Source organism: Micromys minutus, assembly GCF_963924665.1.
Source record: "Micromys minutus genome assembly, chromosome: 33".
In the NCBI taxonomy this organism is placed as follows: domain Eukaryota; kingdom Metazoa; phylum Chordata; class Mammalia; order Rodentia; family Muridae; genus Micromys; species Micromys minutus.
In genome coordinates, this window is record NC_137968.1 from 19052845 (window position 1) to 19073283 (window position 20439).

General features: G+C 42.7%; 1 protein-coding gene across 2 annotated transcripts in view; it reads left to right on the forward strand.

The window, feature by feature from the left end:
• The window catches only part of COL14A1 (collagen type XIV alpha 1 chain), a gene marked incomplete at its 5' end in the record, with an annotated part of 113635 nt that overhangs the window by 18162 nt on the left and 75034 nt on the right, over positions 1 to 20439 (forward strand). For both annotated transcript variants that reach the window (XM_080909345.1, XM_080909344.1), the window contains 5 exons: positions 5054 to 5183; positions 6830 to 6952; positions 8591 to 8740; positions 11111 to 11227; positions 18920 to 19066. In XM_080909345.1, the coding sequence (XP_080765471.1) occupies positions 5054 to 5183; positions 6830 to 6952; positions 8591 to 8740; positions 11111 to 11227; positions 18920 to 19066 (667 nt within the window). The remainder of the gene's footprint in view (positions 1 to 5053; positions 5184 to 6829; positions 6953 to 8590; positions 8741 to 11110; positions 11228 to 18919; positions 19067 to 20439) is intronic.

The window sequence follows — 20439 nt, forward strand, 5'->3', positions numbered from 1 at the left end:
ATAAACATTTTTGCTCTTGGGAGTCTACTATAAAGTTTTGAAGCAAAGTACACATGGTGGGGGGGTCTAAGAGGCATATTTTCACTCATTTTAATAACAGTTATTGCTATAGCTCCCCATAGGTTTTCTTAATTTGTATCTTATTGTTTTCTTTGAAATTGTTTCTTTTTTCCTAATTCCTCTCTATATATGCAGTTAGAAAATCAAATCTGTTGGTTTAATCCTCAGACGTGCTATGTTTGGTATCGTTTCTTATACACGTGTCCAGACAAAAGAGAGCACTTCAGTCTCCATGCAGAAGCTGCTTGACCCCTCACTCACAAATACGCTCCATTTGTCTCTTGGTGTAGCCTTACTCAATTTGTTTCTTTTGCTGTGTTGTTTTTAACACACAAGGAGAAACTCTCATCATTGCTCATTAATAACATTGCCTCTACCTCTTTTAACTCACAAAGGAAATCTTTTATTTGTGCTTAACATTTCTTATTTCCAGGGGACGGAAGAAACATTCCAGGGCCCAGTGACGGCCTCCAGGACCTTGCAGATAGTGAATATCCAGCCATTGATCTGGGAGCGTCTCTGGAAAGTCACATTGTAATTCACTATGACAATAAATACGTTCCAATGGTTTGTGATTGGCAAACTTAAAAAAATTATACTTAGGTGTGCCAATTAAATTTATAATTTGGGTATTTTATTTTTCCTATTATTACCCCACCATATATAATTTGGTTCCTAAAAATAAAAACCAGAAGAGACTTCCCAGCATGCAAAACTTTGTTCTTTGTCTTTAAGAACCAGGTTTAGTTTCTTGGTGCTAATTCCTGCGGATTTGGAAAAAGTAACAATTTAATCTCACACATGCACTTGTAAGCTCTGCTCAGGAAAATCATAACAATATTTACTTTGGGTGGCTTCTAAACTGTGGTCCCTTCAGGGGTTTCTTTTATCTAGTGCTATTTATATCTGAAACACCTGGACCCCTAAATGAAGGGAAAATAATGAACAGAGCTCTAAGGAAAATGGGAGCTGTTGATAAGTTACTGAGCAGCAGAGTGCTGGCTTTCATAAAAGCAGCCCCAGTGGGGGTCTTCATCGTCCAAGGCCCTTCAGGGGTTCTAATTAAATCCGGCTTCTGCATGGAACCTACAGAAAGGCTACTAATTTAAAGACTGGCTTGAGGATTGAGAATCTGTAGATGTACTTTATCAAATGCCACTGCTGTAGAAATGCGGTGATGTATTATTTTAATTCTTCAGCTAAGTAAATGTGTGTGTGGTGTGTGTGGGGGCGGGGAGCATGCACAAGCATATTCTTCTGTGGAAGTTAGAGGTCGACTCATGGTAACTTCCTCTGAAATTCACCTCATTATTGGAGACAGGATCTCTCACTGATCTGCAGCTTTCATTAGACTGGATAGCAGGTGGTCTCCACTTCCCTTTATCGGCATGCGCTGTCATGTCAAGGTTTTTATACGGTTGTGGGGATCTGAAGTCAGGACTCTGTGTGGGCTGTGAGTGCCCATTGAGACATCTCCCTGTCCTGCCTTATTAGTGAGATAGGAAGAACTGAGGTGTGTCTGAGTTTAGGATAGTGACAAATCAGATGCAGGTCAATGACAAAGCCAAAAGACCTCAAAATGATGATGTCTGAGGTGAAGAGGTGGTTTAGAGAATGAAGTACTTGCCTTGAAAGGATAAGGAATGAGTTCCATTCCTCAAACCGTATTAACAAAATAGCGCTGGGTGTGGTGGTGTTCTTGTGATCACAGCCCCGGGTAGGATTTCTAGCTAGCTATCCTAAACTACTCAGTAAATAACAGGCCACCAAGAGACCCTATCTCAAAAACAACAAAAAAGTAGATATGCCTAAGGAATGACACTCATGATTGTCATGGCCATTTCATACACATGTACATGTGCATCCATACATACATACACGTGCATACATTCAACTGTGCATAGAACCATACACACACATAGACACACACATGCAGACACACACACATACACACACAGACACACACACACAGACACATACACAGACACACACATGCAGACACACACACAGATACACATAGACACACACATGTAGACACACAAAGATACACACACAGACACACACACAGATACACATAGACACACACATGTAGACACACAAAGATACACACACACACACACACACAGAGAGAGAGAGAGAGAGAGAGAGAGAGAGAGAGAGAGAGAGAGAGAGACGATGCTTGTCCAGGAAAGATGAATGACTAACCCATACTATGAAAGCAAAGAAGAAAATGTGTCCTGATTGTAGACATATTTTCTCTTACCATTGGTCCAGGTTTTTTCCTCACTGTTACAGCTGATTGTATTTGTGTGGGAAAAGGATGGGGTAGGACTCAAGTTGGAGACCTCTACACACATAGTATTGCAAACCAAAAGGAAACAAGAGAACTAAACTTACCAGTTAGGGTATGTGAATTGTTTCTGTACTTTAAAAATGAATTATATTAAAATGGCAGTCAGTATTTCATAAGGATTGTTTTCCATGGCAGTTCACAACACTGTGCAGTGCCAAAGACAGCAACCTCAGTTTTGTTGTTAGAGCAGAGACGTCTCTCTGTTATTTGTACAAGGCTGCTTGGGATTCTAGCATCCTATGGCCTGTTAACCACAGACTGAATACTGGCTGGTAAACCTTGTCTAAAGAGGGGCCACTTAAAGTGTGTCTTAGTCTCCTACTGGGTGAGTCCTGATACTAACGTTAAGTTTTGGGAAGCTAGACAACCATTTCGTAGTCCTGCCACAATCCAAGAGGGCCAGTCATGTTCCTGTCAGTTCAGCTTTATTGTCTTTGATACAAATACCGGATGACAGCGGGCTGGAATTAAAGCAGTGCCACAAACACAACTTGGAATTATCTTTCACCACTGTAGGAAAACTGTGGTCTAAAAACCGAATTTTGCCAGATGGGACACAGTAAAGTGTATGAACTCTGGTTTCTTCTGCGAGTCACAGCTTGGTCTTACGTGATCCAGACAGCCCTCCTAGAGCAAGACAGAAACGTTACATGTCTGAAAAATTGAAAATCACAAAGCTCCCTAGTGGTATTTGCATCACATTTAATCACTAACATCTTTTGCAGAGTTGTCTTAAAAATGAAAGACACCATCTGCTAAGACCACAGTATCTGTATTTTAAGTAGGAGTTTCTATTAATATATGTCATTTGTCTCCTCTTTACTTAAACAAGCAGAGATGGAACAGAATGGAATTTGCATACCCCAGAGGGAGTTTCCATTTTACTCTTGGGAACAAATACGAGGGTGAAAAAAAGGTTTACTCTGTGTACTTGTATGGCACAAACTCCCAAAGATTAAGGAGGCCCTAGAACAGATCTCTGGAGTTTCAACATGGCCCCTGTACTGGGCCATGTGGGTCTGTCTTCACATCTATTAAGTGAGTGTGATACCACTGCCTGAAAGGGCTGTGGGGTTAAAGAAGCGACTTATTGGATTTAGATTCTTCTAGTAGCATGTGGCACAAAATATTTGGCACCTAATGAGGGCTTTTGTTATAAACCACAGCAACTACATTCTGGCAAGCAGTGGGAATCCAGAGTGGTCACACTGCTTTACAGTGTTCATGGGCTAAATTTGATCAGCAACAAGGCTATATGCTTCTCAGTGTAAGACCTGACCTTATTTAGAGAGCATCTACATGGGTGGTTTGTAGACAGCTTGGAATGAAAGCCTGGGCTCTGCTCCAGCATTTTGTTGAGGAGAGACACCCTAAGGATGCTACCCCGACGGGGCAGTGCAAGTCAGGGCATCCACAGCAGCCTTGCAGCCCTTCATGCCAGGGTTGACTGACTCACTCTAGAGTAAACAGAGCTGCTGTTTTTATAACGAGATGCAACCTGCACGCCCCAGTGTTCCTTTCTTTGACTAGCAGAACTATGGTTGTCTAATGCAGACTTTCCTTATACCCAAGACAATGGCATGTCAGAGCTTAGCTGCATCATTGTGATAGCTACTTCTGGGCTCACCAAAAGGTTTTCTAGGACTTAGTCCACGATACATGGGTTCCTTCCTTCTGTCACAAGGAAAAAGCATGGCTTTAGCCTCCTGGCATCTCACCCAGCCCTGAAATGGAAAACCTTTCTGTCTGTCTTGGTCTTGTGACTCTTTTAAGCCCCCTCGGGTCAATTTGTACACTGTCACATTTTCTTTCCAGTGATTAGTAAGTTCCCAGAGAAGTGCCAGCCTTTAACTGCTGGGGCATAGGCCCAGTATCTCATAGTGAACACGGTCCAGAATATTCTCTTAGAAACACCAGAGCTGTACTGTGTGCCTTGGGGCACATTGCACACTAGCTGCTGCGGGGTCCCTGTGCCTCTGGATTTCTTTTTTCTGGCAGTTTTAGTGATAAAGGATAGCAGATCCAGATGGAGGAAGACATCTCCTTCCAGATGTAAGAAAGCTGCAGGGATTTTTTGAGAGTTGCTGTTAAATATGTTTCAACTAAAAAAAAAAAAAAAGAAGAAGAAGAAGAAACAAACCACCCCCCCCCAAAAAAAAAAAAAAAAAAAAACCAAACAACACTTGGCTCACAATGCTTTATTCTGTTGCTCTTGCGTGGCACCCATCCTTTTTAATGGAAAGAATAAGATGTTGGAGTCAGGTTATCACTGAGGAAGGAAAATGAGGCTGGATTTGCAAGAGGACACTCAAGGCATTTCAGAACAGATGAACACCAGTGTGGGTTGGAGAATGAATACTTTAAACACAACCCCTGCTGGCTTGGCAGATGGGCCTGTCTTCTCCAGGATGGCTGAAAAGACACCAATAGGAGATGTCTTGTGGAGCTAATCCCCCTGATTTGGTGCTTACAAACCAAAGGTTCTGTGAGGGACATGTCAGGGAGAGATGCTTTTGCACGAGTGCCCTTCCTTTTTCTGGCTCGCTTCTGATGCTTTCAAAATGTCTATAATCATACTTCTTTAAGAGGCCAGTGGGAATAGGGGTCTCACACAGCCATCAAATTTGCCTTTCTGCTCAGGTTATGGTTCCGCGAGGGCAGAACAGTCTCCTTCTGAAAACTCTTCTTCCAGACACTGAGTATAAAGTCACAGTGACCCCCATCTACACTGTTGGAGAAGGCGCCAGCGTCTCTGCTCCTGGGAAGACTCGTAAGTCTTGTCTCCACAGACTCACCTATGATGGGTGAATTATAGTGCAATTATTAGGGGCCAGAAAATATGCCACGATCACGTGTGTGTATATGGACACATATGCAGTGCATTTGGGCAAGCTGTTTAGTATGGGGGGGCAGTGAAAGGGGGAACACAGAGCAGAGCTGATCCTTCAGGGATCACCTTGTGACACATCACACATACTGTGATATGCCAAGGGGGGTCCTCATGGCCTCAACCTTTCTCTATATTTTATGGGACCATGACAATCTGAGTCTCTCTCTTGTTATTGTTCTTCTTTGTCTTCTTCCTCTTCCTTCCTCCTCTTCTTTGTTTTTTTTTTCTTTTCCTTTTGCAGGCCTAGTCATTATGTTTTTAAGTAAGCAGATAGAAGATGTACTTTCTTTTTATTACAGTTGTGTGAGTTTTAACACATGTATGGCTTCACATGATCGTTACCACTACAGTGGAAAACAGAGAGCAGTAATATCTTCCCAAACGTGTCTCACATCAGCAAAATTCTCTGTAGTATTATTGTCTTGCTTACATCCTACCCCCAAAACCTCTGTTCCTTCACTAGTCAGCTTTTTGTTGTTGCTGTTGTGATACACTGAGACAATCAGCTAAGAAGAGGGAAGGTTCATTCTACAGTGTGTCCTGTTTGCAGACTGTTCTGGGACCAGAGCTTAGCGCAATTGTCACTAGAGAGACCAGAGAGACTTTATCCAGTAACTGATGGGGGCAGATGCAGAGTCCTACAGCCAGACATTAGGTGGAGCTCAGGGAGTCCTGTGTAGGAGGCTCAGGAAGGACTGGGGAAACCAGAGGGGTCAGAAGTACTACAAGAACAAGCCCCACCCAATCAACTGAATGGAACTCATGGGGCTCCCAGAGATCAGGGAGCCTGTAGGAGTCTGGCCTAGGACCTCTGTGTGTGTGTGTATGTGTGTGTGTGTGTGTGTGTGTGTGTGTGTATGTGTGTGTGTGTGTGTATGTCTATATATGTATATATATATGTTATATCGGAGTAGCTTGGTGTTCTTGTGGGGTTCCTGACAGTGGGAGTGGGGGTTGTCTCTGACTCTTTTGCTTACTTTTTGGATCTTGCTCTGCCTACTCAGTTGCCTGTCCAGCCGTGATGTGACGGTATGTGCTTGGTCTGATTGCACTTGTAATTCCATGTTTAGTTGATGTCCCTTGGAGGCCTGGTCTTGTCTGAGGGGAGGCAAATGGTTGTGGATCTGGAAGGTTGACTGGAGAGTTGGGAGGGGAAACTGTTTATTTTCTTCCATGATTTTAGAAGTTCTGAGTCTTGACGCCTGTCTATATACTTCACTTTTCTATGCCAACCTCTGACAATACTCTGTGGTCCCAGGGAGACATCTTAAAACATCATTCAATTTTTTTTTTTTTTGGTCAAAATTAATTGAAAAGAGAACCATCATACTTTGGACAAACTTCTGGATTTCAGATGAAACTCATTCATCACAAGAGCAACTTTTCACATTTATGTGTTTAAAACACCCACTGACCCTACTGTGAACTTTATCAATGTTTTATTTGCAAGTGTGATTAGTTCTATGGAGAAATAACCAAAAGGGAACGATTCTGAACCTCTTATTTTCCCCCTTCTGTCTGCACAGTGCCGTCCTCTGGTCCTAAGAACTTAAGGGTCTCAGAAGAATGGTATAACCGATTGCGCATTACATGGGACCCACCCTCTACCCCTGTAAAGGGGTATAGGATTGTCTACAAACCTGTGGGTGGTAAGTCCTTCTCAGAAGTGTGTGTGTGTGTGTGTGTCTGTGTGTGTGCCAGTGCATTCCTTTCCCAGAACATGCAAGTGGAGGTCAGAGAACAACTTGGGGAAGTCAGTTCTCTCCTTCCATCATGTGTGTTCCATCTGTCAAACTCAAGTGGCCAGGCTTGACGGCAAATCTGTGGCACCACGTCACTGATGCCAAGCATAATTTAAGATCATTTCTGGCACCGTTTCAGTCAGTGCTAGACTTTGTATATTTAACCACGAAGAATTGCTTCATCTTCTTTGAGAAGTATTTTTTTTAAAGTATGGTTCCTATGGGTAGACATTATTACAGAGGTGAGATGATGAATTCATATAGAAAACTGGAATGCATACCCATGAATGAATGAATGGTTTGTCTACTGAGTGTACATCTGCCTGACCTAATCTCACTCCAGGCAGTGAGCAAGTCTAAGGAAAGCTAGACACGTTGGTAGTAGGGGAGGAGTCATAGCTCAATGGATGTGTAATCTCTAACACTTAAAATTCCTACTTTTGATTTTTTCTTCTTGGATAAGTTGGACAAATTCTGCTGAAATGTTTATTTTTATTTTAAAAAGTGGGTAAATCTCAGCAAAGTGGAAAAACTTCTTCATGAGATACCCCCTCTCTTCTACCCAATTATGGTATACTCAAGTGTCTTTATTTCCTGACAATATTATACATGTGTACAATGTCTCTTGATTAACTTGATTGTTAACTTCCTCCTTCCACTCCCTTTGGGCCTCCCAACGTGTGTTCCCTACATTATTATAATGTCTTTTTGCCGTAGATCTAAGGTGTATATACACTTAAGCAACATGTTCTGACTGCTTTGAAAATGTCTATTGTATTTTCTTAGTACTAAAATCACTTTCTTGTGTTAAACTTGATTTTCAACTACTAGGGTTTGCCCTCAGTAGAGATAGGTTTGACTGTCACTCGCTGGGGTATAGTTTTCCACCTAGTAGATACTGGTAACCATTGTTCAACTCAATAGTACTCTCCCACCTTAGAGTAATTGTGCTTCAGATAGTCCTTAGGGATTATCACTAGCTGAAAGCTGAAAGAGTAGACCCAGAGAACAAAAGACAGCAGGTAAAAAGGCAAACACAGCAAAACTGTACTTAAGTCTCCAACGGGTTGAGTGCAGTTGAAGACACAAAGGCCTCAAAATCTATCTGTGCTAAGGCCAGGGCATAAGAGTAGTGTGATAGTGACCACATCTACCCAGATCTTCCTATGATAAGGTCTGGTCTAATGTGCAGGATAGAGCTTTCTGTCCTCGACATGTGCTGCAGACAAAGCAGCTATGTAAGTAGAGGCAGTCGGAAATTACGTCTTCATCCAGGCAGGCGCTGATGGCTTTTGACAATAGAGGTCAGAATAAGGTGGTGGGTGGGAAGTGAGGCGTGCCAACGTTTTGACTAAGTACAAGGGATAAAACATTACTAGAGGAAGGACTGAGATGTGTGTTTTAGAAACAGATGAGACTAGGTTCTACCCTCCACCTAGCTGTGTGCCTGCTGGGTAGTCCTGGCAACAATCAAGAGTAGGTTGAGTAAGCGATTCTCTAAGAGCATATGCACATTATGACTCTAGCATACACTGTCTCCTTTAGTCCCTGGCCAGACCCTGGAAACTTTCGTTGGTGCTGACATCAATACCATTGTTATGACAAATCTCCTCAGTGGAACGGACTACAACGTGAAGATCTTTGCTTCCCAGGCGGCAGGTTTCAGCGATGCTCTGACTGGCCTCGTGCAAACATGTAAGCCCAAGGGATGTCTGCTGCTTCAGCCCCTTTAGTGGCTTTGTGCTTGGTTCTGCCTGTGACTTGTCTCAAACTCCCCGCTTTCAGTGCAACCGCTGGCTTTTCTTCCCTCTGCATTACCCTCTCTGGATGGCCTTCTGTGGAAAGGAAGGTGTGGTAGTTTCTCAGGCTTCCTAGAGTCCTAGTTGGCAGGCAGATGCCAGCAGCTGCTTTTCCGATCGGCTTTATGGTTGCGGATAGGATTTTCCCCCTGGAAAGTCTGTTGGCACTTTTCGAATTAGGTGAATTTTTCCAAATAGCCAGTAGTCTGTCATGGGCAATGCCAGTTAAAGCTGGGCCAAGGACAAGTTTGCCTTCTCTCAAAATAATGCTACTTACTACCCATCCACCTGTGCATATGACCACACCACACATCATTGACTGATTGAAGTACACGTCTCCCCACTCTAAGCCTCTCTTGCATCCTTTTATGAATTTTCATATGGGGATTTCTCATTGGCTTCTGAACTTCTAGACACACGTGGAATTATGTAGTGCTTTCTAAATTTAAGTAGACACATTTCATTGTTCTGAAATTTTGTTATATACCTCCACATCAACTGCTGTACTTCTTCAGATCAACTTACATATTCGGATCCAAATATGTTTAAAAAAAGCATATCTCTATGATAAACCCAAGATGCACATTTAATACACAGTGAGGACGGTACATATGCAACGGGGCGACAGCATGCTCTATGAAATAAGTGTGTGTGCTCTTAGCAACATGTGCCTCATTCTTAAGACTTGTAGTGATAGAAAATTCGAAACGAGACCTAACTGCCTTACATTAGTGATGTCCCTGGGCAAAGCGGTTACCTTCTCGGGATCACAAGCCTTCTCAGTTCTAAGAGGAAGACAAGAGCCATCCTGTAGCAACCATGGTGTAGGTGAAGGAGATACTGTATGCAGAGTTATGGCAGCCTCTCCCTGAATAGCTGCCATTATTGCTCTAATAATTGTGTTATACATGGCGTGTACATGATCTTTGTCTCAAGTAGAATGATCAGTCAAAAAGCAATGTCATTCATAAATCTGGCTTCTGTAAGACCAGGCTCCGAGCTACGCTGCATATTTTTGTAGAACTCCTCCTTTTAAGGAAAAAGGCTTCCTAAATGCCCTTCTGTGGAATACCTTGGCATCTCAACGATTAGACACTAAATAAGCATTACAATATGATCTCAAAAGAATTGTTTTCCCCCATTGGTTACAGTGGCACCTCGTCCTTGAGAAGGCTGATGTAAGAGAATCAGGGCTACATACAAAGATATCTTAAAAACCACAAAACAAACAAGAATAAGAAAGAGAACAAAGTCGGGTATGGTGGTGCACACCTTTAATCCCAGCTCTCAGGATGCAAGAACAGAACAAAACAACCCACAAACTTATACACACAACACAAAACTGTGTTCTCAGAATCTGAGGACTCCAGGGTGCCTTCGCGTATGACTACTGAGGTGACACTGTTTTGGGTGCTGGCATGGTTGCTAAGTATGTTCCTCTGCTGTGCCGTGACAGCAGCCCCAACTCCTCCTCATGCCAGAGCCTCTGTGTTCCGCACCCCTCCCTCCGTCCTCCACCCTTCAGAGATATTAAATTATTTTATACTCTTGCCCATTAAGTAGAAATGAAACAGTTTTGCTTGTTCTTGCTCTCTCATGTAAAATGCAACCTCACACAACGAGACATAATTTAATGTTTTAAAAACAGTTTTTAGCACGGTTGTTCTAATTATTAATTTGCTTTCCTTGCACAGGGGAGGGACTACTTCAGTTGGCTTTAGAAAGTGAGTTTTCTCCCTCTGCCCCACCAGAGAGGAGCAATATAAAGATGTAAATCATGATTAGGAGAGATTATTTCACTATCTTGAAAGCAAAAATTATGCAATAATTTCATTTTATGAGTTAGCTGAGAGAGGGTGACAGGAAAGAAAAATAATATGGAAGGAAGAGCTCACTTGGGGAAAGAGATGTGAGTTTTCTGCTTTTGAATCTAATTGAGAAACACCAAATGCTTACTTTTCTATTGTCCAAAGAAAGCTTTCCGTTGTGTCCCAAGATGATCCTCCATTTGGATCAGAATTCTAAGGTGAGGAAGTCCAAATAATTTCGCGTACATGTGAAAATTCTACAATTTAATTTCAAATTATGTTCATTCTTACTCAATTGTATTTTTTGTTTTTATTTTGTTTGACTCTATCTTTTGTGAGTTGGTATGTTTACCATTTCTGATTCGAATGAAAATTTCAACATAAACAACTTTGAGACCTGGGGACAGTTTGTGACATTGCTTGCAGAGTGACATGGTTTTGCTTCTGTTCTCTTGCAGTGTTCTTGGGTGTGACAGATCTTCAAACCAATCAGGTCGAAATGACAAGCTTGTGTGCTCGGTGGCAAATACATCGTCACGCCACAGCCTACAGGATAGTTCTAGAATCCCTTCAGGGTAAGGACAATGTTGTGAAGTACTTGCATGACAGCTTCTCTGAAAGTTGTGGAAAGTCACATTAGACGAGAGCCCTTGTCTGCAAGCTGCATGCTCTGAGTTCAGAGATGTATCATGTGACATCAGACCTAGTGAACGTAACCCACGACCTTTCCTCTGTTAACAGATGTAACCACAGCATTTATTTTTAGAGTTTTGTGAGGTATATGCTGAGAAAATGCACGTGGACGTTTATCCATCAACGCTTCGCACCCAGCAAGCTCCCAGACAATGGGATCTGCGGTTGCTTTGAGGAGCCACTTAGCCAGAACTAGCTGACCATGGGACCCACTTCACTGTGGCCAGCCTCAAATGGCCCGCGCTCTGAGTGTTTCTTTGCCTTGGTCATAAGTTGTAGTTCTCATTCAGGAGAAGGCATCCTGTCTCCATATCTGCTGCGGTTTGGTCAAAATAGAATAAATGGCGAAGACAATAAAAAGTATATATTAATATAATTTAAGCCAATACATTAATATGTCATCCAAAGGAGATGAAAGATATGTTTACTATAAACAGAGGAACAACTACAGAATTTGAGTTATGTTTCATATCACTCTATGGTCATACTTAATATAGAGGGGTTAATATTTACTGACATTTGTTAGGCTTAAAGATACTAAGCTTAACAGTCATACTCCAAAACTGTCCCACAATAATTTGATCCTTATATATATCTTAAGAACCTATGAAGAATGTGTAAGTTCCTGTAGATAGTAAACCATTTGGGTTGACAATAATATATATGAAAATCAGTGTAATCAATGGAACAACTACTACTTGGGGGTATTTTTATTCAAGGTTTTTAGCACAATGTATTTTTAGAGAATCATTGAGACTCTTTGTCAGAAGGTAGGATGAGTATGTGTAACCACTGATCTGTAGTTACAAACCACGGTAAGTTCTTTCTTAACCTGAGACTTTCAGTGGCCACAGAATGAATCAAAATGCGTTAAGTCTTTCATTTCCCCTCAGAATTACTTTCAGGCTGTAAGAAATCTCTCAAACTGCACAATTACAGTCTTGAAAAGAGTGGACAGAAATGTTGTCTCATTTATTCCCCCTCAGCGTTTGTAGCTGAGGGATTCAGGAGCCAAATTAGCTCTGCTTTCTCTCACGTGATGACATTATTTATCAGCAAGAGATTCTAATCTAGACCTGCTAAAAGAAAGTTTTGTCAGGGAGATGTGGGAGTAGCTGTGGGGAAAACATTTCTGACATTTTATTTTATTTATTTTTTTGGTGTTTTTAAACATTAATTATTTTGTTTACATTTCTTATGTTGCCTGCCTCCCAGTCTCCCTCCCAGAATCTTCATTCCTTCCCTCCTCCCTTTGCCTCTGATAGAGTGCTTTTCCACTCCCTACCCACCCACACCCCTCCTGGCCTTCCCCTTCCCTGGAGCATCAAGTCTCTATAGGATTAGGAACATCCTCTCCCACTGAGGCCAGACAAGGCAGTTCTCTGCCACCAATGAGCCAGGGGCCACAGACCAGGCTCCCAGGGGTCCAAATTAGTTGACACTGTTAAGCTTCCTATTGGGTTGCCCTCCTCTTCAGCAGCTTTAGCCCTTCCCCCAGCTCTTTCATTGAGGTCCCCAACCTCAGTCCAATGGCTGGCTGTGGGTCTGTGCATCTCTCTCAGTCAGCTGCTGGTAGAGCCTCTCAGAACCATGCCAGGCTCCTGTCTACCAAGCACAACATAGCATCAGTGAGAGTGTCAGGGCTTAGTGCCCACCCATTGTGTGGACCCCAAGTTGGGCCAGTCACTGGATGGCCTTTCCTTCAATCTGCTCCATTTTTGTTCCTGGTTTGCTTTGAGACAGGAACCATCCATCTCTCCACTAGGAAGGAGCCTTGTCTTTCTAGTGGAGGTGGTCTCTTCGGATTCCATCTCCCTCCTGTTGAGCATTTTAGTGAAGGTCACCCTCCTTGAGTCCTGGGAGCCTCTCAGACATTTCTGGTAATGTAACTGATAGAATTTAGTTCAAAGACATAGGTTTCCTTCAGAGAGGGAAGATGGGTGGGGCCGTCCATCTTACAGAGACATGTGATTGCTGCTCTGATTCATTGTTAAGGACTGGTCATAAGATGCTCATCATCCCATTGGGAGGATGAGACCCAAGTTCTGACCACATATCCTGCCTCCGCAGATCTTTGTCTCCTTTTTCCCCAGCCAAAGGAGCTATCAGGGGTAAATGGGCCTTGATTCCTCTTTGTTTTAGAGAAAAGTTACATGGTAGGTTAAGTTACTGCTGAATGCCTCAGTCAAATTTCTGTTGTTGAGTGAGTAAATATTACTCTTTCCTAGTATATTCCCCATGGTCTGATCGTATACACCTTTATGATGTGAAGTTAGTGGAGATGTGCCTGCTGTAACCTCAGATTCTCATCATCTTTCTTCCTGAGCTCCAGTTTCTCCAAAAATTACCTCATTGGAAATTATTAACTGTGGCAATTGCCTACATTTATAAGCAAACTATCCAGGCTGCACCGTTCAGATTTGTTTATTACATTTATAGAAACATCAATAAAGGGGGTTAAGTAAAAGAATCAGTTATTGGATTATGTACTTAGAGGCTTAACAGAGCCCCACTTCAGATACCTCTGCATCCTGGTGTTTGAACAGTCTTTGAGAGTCTTGCCTCTACTTTTCATACTTGGTGAGGCTCTGTGATGAGCTCCGCTCAGATCCAGAGCAACATCCCTTCAGTTTCTGGCTTCATAGGCATGGTGAAAAGAGAAATTTCTTTCTCAATATTTCTAACAGAAGTCCAGAAACTGAGTCATGTTGGCCTGGTTTGATCACATGCCTCTAAATCTGTCACCGAGTGCACAGGCCCGAAAGAAACAGACTGGTTGGAGCCGGTTAATTTCCCTGACTGCATTTGGTGGCAATGGCCAGGAGCAGCAGGGTGGTATTTAATGCCGTCCAGATTATAAGTACCAAGAGGGGGAGGGTTGGATCCAAAGGAAAAGGAATGGGATTCAAGGCTGGCAAACACAAGACGTGCTCATGTAAATATTGGAACATTTTTATGGCTAAGAGAGGAGGAAAAGATCACCAGAAGGACAAGGACCATATGGGGAAAGACTGAAATAAAACTTGCCAGTTAGCCATTTGCCAAACTCAACTCGGGCTTTGGTTAATTCTGGCATAGATCAAAGTGAGAGACTTTTAGTTGGTCTTGCTGACCTCACCCTCTCCCTCTTCCTCTGCCTCCCCTTCTCCCTCCCCTTCTCCCTCTCCTTCTCCCTCTCTCTCCCCTTCCCCCTCCCCCTCCCCTCCTCTCCTCCCCTTCCCCTTCTCCCTCTCCCTCCCCCTCCCCCTTCCCCTCCTTTCCCCTCCCTCTCCCTCCCCTTCTCCCTCTCCTTCTCCCTCCCCTTCCCCCCTCCCCGTTCTCCCCTCCCCCCTTCTCCCTCTCCTTATCCCTCTCTCTCCCTCACCCTCCCCTCCTTTCCCCTCCTTCTCTCTCCCTCTCTCACTCTCTCCTCTGTTTTAAGTGACATGACAACTAAGTTTAGATGCAGCATTTCTCTTTGAGTTCCCATCATAAAGGCCCAGGTACTGTATCTCCTCGTTAATTCACTTGGTGAATTCCTGTAGACTACTTAGAAAAGAGATCAGAGGTACCCGCCCTTCCCCCTCCTTTAGCTGTTAATGCTGGTTGTATGGTAGTGTCTGTCTGCGAGAGCTAGAGGATCACAGTCTACTGGAAGACCTACTTTACCAAAGACCAAGGATAGAAAGAAATGTTACACGCAGCCTGTTTCAGAATCAAACTGTCTGATATAAAGGCATGGTGATTGCGGGCCAGGTATTTGAGAGATCTGGGGACAGAAAGTATTTATGTCATGAAGTCCTCACACTATTCTCATCCTGATCCTGATGGCCTCTGCATGTGGCTCTCAGCAGCCATTCAAGGCACCATTTGGGGAACAAGATGGAGATGTCATCACCCGGGCAAGAACAATCCAGAATGTCCTGAGGAGATAAGGCGAGTTAACATTCTACCTTAGACAAAGGGAATAAAGGGCTGGTCATCATCTGATCAATTGAGATTCTGTTTTCCTTCAAGGCAAAGCCTCAAAACACTTGCCAGAAGCAACACGTCTACTTCTCCACTCACGGAGCCCCTCTGTGTTACTGTTGGGAATCAAACTAATACTGTTTGCCAGTATTTTCATATGCCCACTCCAATTTTCCAGGGATTTGTGGATTTATTATTATTATCTGCAGTAAAGCCTATTAATACCCTATTTTCAAGGGTCCTTAAGAAGCACACAGATGTCCATGGAAAACAGGAGACGGCAGAAGTAGAACTTTTCTACAGAGGATTCTTCCAGGGAATCCCTGGAAAGCTTTTGTGGTTACAGATCTTTATACAATATGTATAAGACTCAGAAGATAATTGTCTTATGGGTAGTTTACAGAGACAGTTGGTTACAAGGGATGCTCGGGCGTCAGAAAGAAACAGTTCTTGAGGATTTCTGAGCCTTGGAAGCACAGAATGAATTTGGATATAAAAATCATTGCTTACTAAGCTTTCATAGTAAAATACGATCTTATAAAACAGTGACCACTTCTAGATTTGGGTTATTACCACAGAAGGAGGCCATGTGGAGGCTGTAGAACAGCTCTGTGGAGTTGGTGCTCTCCTTCCACGTTTAAGGGAGTTCTAGAGATCAAACTCAGGTCTACAGGCACGCACAGCAAGCATCTTTACCAGCTGAGCCATCTTGCTGGCCCAGTACCAATGCCTTTCTCTTGATTATTACATATGATGTATGAGAAATAACTAAGATGGGCAGCATGTTGTTGAGAACAAGTAGATTTGACTTCGTTGTGATGCTGAGCATGGACCACAGGCCTCCCTCATGCTAGAGAAACCCTGAGCATACTCCTAGCCCAGTGCAAATGTATTAATAAATATTATTTATAAGGTTCACTTATTCTATTCTTTAATATTCACAATATACAGAACTTAGTTTCAAATTTTATTCACCAAATGACTTTAATTTAAAGGTCAAGGTTGTGCCATAGCCAAAATTAAAAATAATGTTTATTAAGATCTCTAAGTAGTGAGACAGATTGAATTGTAAGATCATAGTTTGTCTGGATGTCATGCTTTCTAAGTAGCAAAAGTTCTGTTTTGTCTTCACTTAATAAAAGCTCATCTGGTTTTATATTTTGCATGTTGACAGTAAACTTCTGAAGTGATTTTTTTTAGAGAAATGGGTAGTTTCTATTAACTGCTAAACACATATAATGTGTATATAATGTACCGAATCCATGTCAGCTTTCACAGCAGTTTCTAAATTCCTAGCAATAAGCAGCTATAAGGCTTTGATTAATCATAAGCCATTTGAGTTGGAGAAATGGCTCAGCAGCTTGGAGCCCTGCTGCTCTTACGGAGGACTTGTGGAGTAGATTAGTTTCCAGCACTCATGTTGGGTGGCTCACAACCTCTTGGAACTTCAACTCTTAGGGATCCAACACCTTCTTCTGGCCTCTTCAAGCATGCCCACACACATGACATACTCTCACATAGACACACAGATATACACATAAAATTTAAAAAATCTTTAGGATAAAGCAAAGACACCACTTAGGGAACAGAATCTAGAACTGATCCCAAGAGAAGTTTTTAAAGTTACATTTTATTTGTGTATTTGGTGGGGGGGGGGGAAGCATACACGTGCCACATCAAGTGTGGAGGACCGATGTGAAAGCTGGTTCTGTTCTTCTATGATGTGGGTTCCAAGGATCAAAGTTAAGTCCTGGGACTTGGCGGTAGACAACGTTATCCACTGAGCCATATTGCTGGCCCCTGGAGGGAAATTTTAATATTTGTTCTTTTTGTAGTAATGCCAATTCCTCCTTCTAGCCAGATATCAATTATGCCAAGAAATAAGTATTATGACTGATTCTGAAACTTTTCAGTAATCAACCCCCCTGAAAGTCCCAGCCCCGACCTGGTCTGTAGCTACTGAGTACTCCAGAACTCTCAGAATGTTTCATTTTGGAGAATTAAGTCTTTACACTGGTTTATGATGTGGTGGTGTACACTAAATGATGTCCTCTGAGACCCGAGCTTAGAGTTTGAGTTCAAATTTCAGTTTGTGGCTGAGCTCAGGACGGTAGCAACTTGTTAATGTTTCTGGCCTCCGTGTCTAGTCTTTAAAGTAATGATAATTATAAATGATACAAGAAGAGAATGGATTACTGTTCATAAAATCTGTACAATAGTTCTTGGCACGTGATAAGCATTCATTAACTTTCTTGGCTGTTGCAGTTTGGGGTGATGGTTATTGTTAAACAGCAAACAGGGGACCTAGAATAAAGTAGGCTGTCAATAAATGGTGAATGTGATCAACCCAGTTGCTCCAGCTTCAGACCCCAGGGCCAGCACTAATTCTTCCAAAGAAGTACAGCAATTTACCGTGGGTATAGAAAAAAGAAGGGACCAATGGTTGCTCCTCTGACATTCTCTGTGCCTCTGTCACGGGAAAGACAGATGCGGTACTGTGTGACATGACTCTCTGACGGAACTGAAAGGATCTGCTCACCAGAGACCGAGAGACAGTGCTCTTGTCTTTGTGGCCTTTATCCACTGCAGCTCCATGTCCTGTTCAAAGAACACGAAGGGGTTTCCGCAGTGCAAGCATGAAGTTTGGAAGATGCATACTAAGTTTCCTGTCTCCTTTATGATGAAAACATCACAGCTGTCAGATCAAAATCAAACCTAGAGATGAGGATGTTGTTCAGGGATTGAATGTACTGCAGTAGGCCCCAGGTTTAGTTCCTAACACCCCATAAAACTGGACATGGTTGTACACATCTCTTATCCTTCAGAAAATGGAGGCAGAAGTATCGGAAGTTTAAAAAAAGAGTTTAGCTGCATAATGAGTTCAAGGCCAGGCTAAGCTTGAGCTATGCGTAGGGGGTAATGAGAGAAGAGGAAGAGGTCTTCAGAGGGGGAGGAAATTTATGTTACATGCAGGCCAAAGGAGGGAGCTGTAAGGAGGAAGGTTGGGAAGGACAGTGAGGGAAGGAATGACTTAGAACGGAGTAATGACACATATACATGAAAGTGTTGTAATGAAACATTATTTTGTATGCTGACCTAAAATATTCATTAAAAAAAAATCACAAGTGACAGAAGCAACGGGGCACTCTGGGAATTCCTTCCTGTCCTGGTAATGCCTCAAACATGTGCGCATGCCACTGAGAACGAATTCTAATTGCAGTGCCTTAGGTCATTGTTTAGAAGGGAACCCTGTTGGATGATCTTAAATTGAATGCAGTTAAGTTTGTGATCACGTGGCTATGTTCTGGCGAATCAAGGTTAATAAACGGGAGTCCTGTGCAACGGATCAGTTAAGACACGTGCACATAATTATGTGCAGCCATAGTTCTTCACTCCACGAGCACTTGACTTGGCAATTTGAAGGTAGTAAGCTTTACTTTTGTCCACATTAAATGTAATTTCTACCAGAAGAAAGTTAGTGAATACATAAAACATTTTACCTGGGGATACAATGCTGCAGATACAGTAAATGGTAAGGTTGTGTGTCATACACTGTTCCCTGTTATAATTGATGAAATGCTGTATGTTTTTACCTCACATGCTTTTTTTTCCTGCTTTTAACACAGACACACAAGCACAGGAATCCACCGTGGGAGGAGGCGTAAACAGGCATTGTTTCTATGGGCTTCAGCCTGATTCAGAATATAAAATCAGTGTTTACACAAAGCTCCAGGAGATAGAGGGACCAAGTGTGAGCATCATGCAGAAAACACGTAAGTCGAGTGTCTTCTGATCTCCCCTTCGAAATACACAAATACCATATTGATATGGATCTACAACTTCACAGCGTTTAGAAAAATCATAGCTCTCGCTGCCTAGGAGTGTGAGCAGTGAACATTTTCCCTTTTATCCACCCCAGAATTCTTCATAGTGCCGCGTCACTGCCACCAGACTATCTTCATTTACATTTTCTATATGTTGCCACAAGGCCATCTGATGGCAGAAGGCTTGAGACAATGATTTACATTGTGGCCCAAATGCATGAGAAGCATTCGCGGTATGCGGTGTGTGAAATCGAGCTCGAGGACAATGGCATCTGTGATGGTGGTGAGGGTGGGCTCAGAGCCAGCACGTTCCGACTGGCTGACCCCGGAGTTCTTGCTTCCCCTGTGCTGTTTTTCAAGCTGGCCCCATATCAGATGCACAGAATGGAAAAGCAAAGTAGAAAATGAAAACAAAACACTTTTGGTATGTTCCAAGGAATTGAGGGTGTCAGCTTGTCAGAGCAGGTTTATTTTCCTCATTAATGAATTTGCTTATTCACTTTACATCCCGATTGCAGCACCTCTCTCCTCTCAGATTCCCCTTAAATGGCCCCCATCCCTCCTTTTCACCTCTCAGAAGGGAGAGGTTCTCTCTGGGTACCACCCCACCCTGGTGCCTCAAGTCACTGCACTAGGCACACCCTCTCCAACTGAGGCCAGGCCAGGCAGTCCGGTTCGGGAAACAGGATTTATAGGCAGGCAACAGAGTCAGGGCAGGCACCCATCCCAGTTGTCGGGGCACCTACATGATGACAAGTGCACATCTGCTACACATGTGTTTGTGCAGGGTCTAGGTTTAGTCCTTGTATGGTCTTTGGTTGGTGGTGTAGTCTCTGGGAAACCCAAAGTATACAAGTTAGTTGACTTAGATGGTCTTCTTGTGGAGTCCCTAGCCCCTCCAGGTCTTAGAGTAGCTTTTAGTAAAATTCAAATTCTTAAATATGAGCATATGAACAGGCGGTAGATGGTGAGATTTCCTTCTGTTTATGCATGGCACATAGAAAAAAACTACTTTGTGTAGATCTGTCCCCCAGGACCATGGAGAAAGAATCACAGTCAGCACATTCCCTTAACAAGCACTAGATGAGCTCACATGTTATAGCTCATCTTTAACTGCAGCACTCAGGAGGCAGAGGCAGGGGGATCTCTGTGACTTCAAGTGCTACATAGTGAGACTCTTCCAAAAGTAATGAATTAAACAATAATAAGTTGAGTCATCTAAAATTTTAATCTAGAAACTTTATTTCACAATAAATATATTTCACATTTTATACATGTGTTTTTGACATATAATTTATATATCATAAAAATCTAAGAGCCAT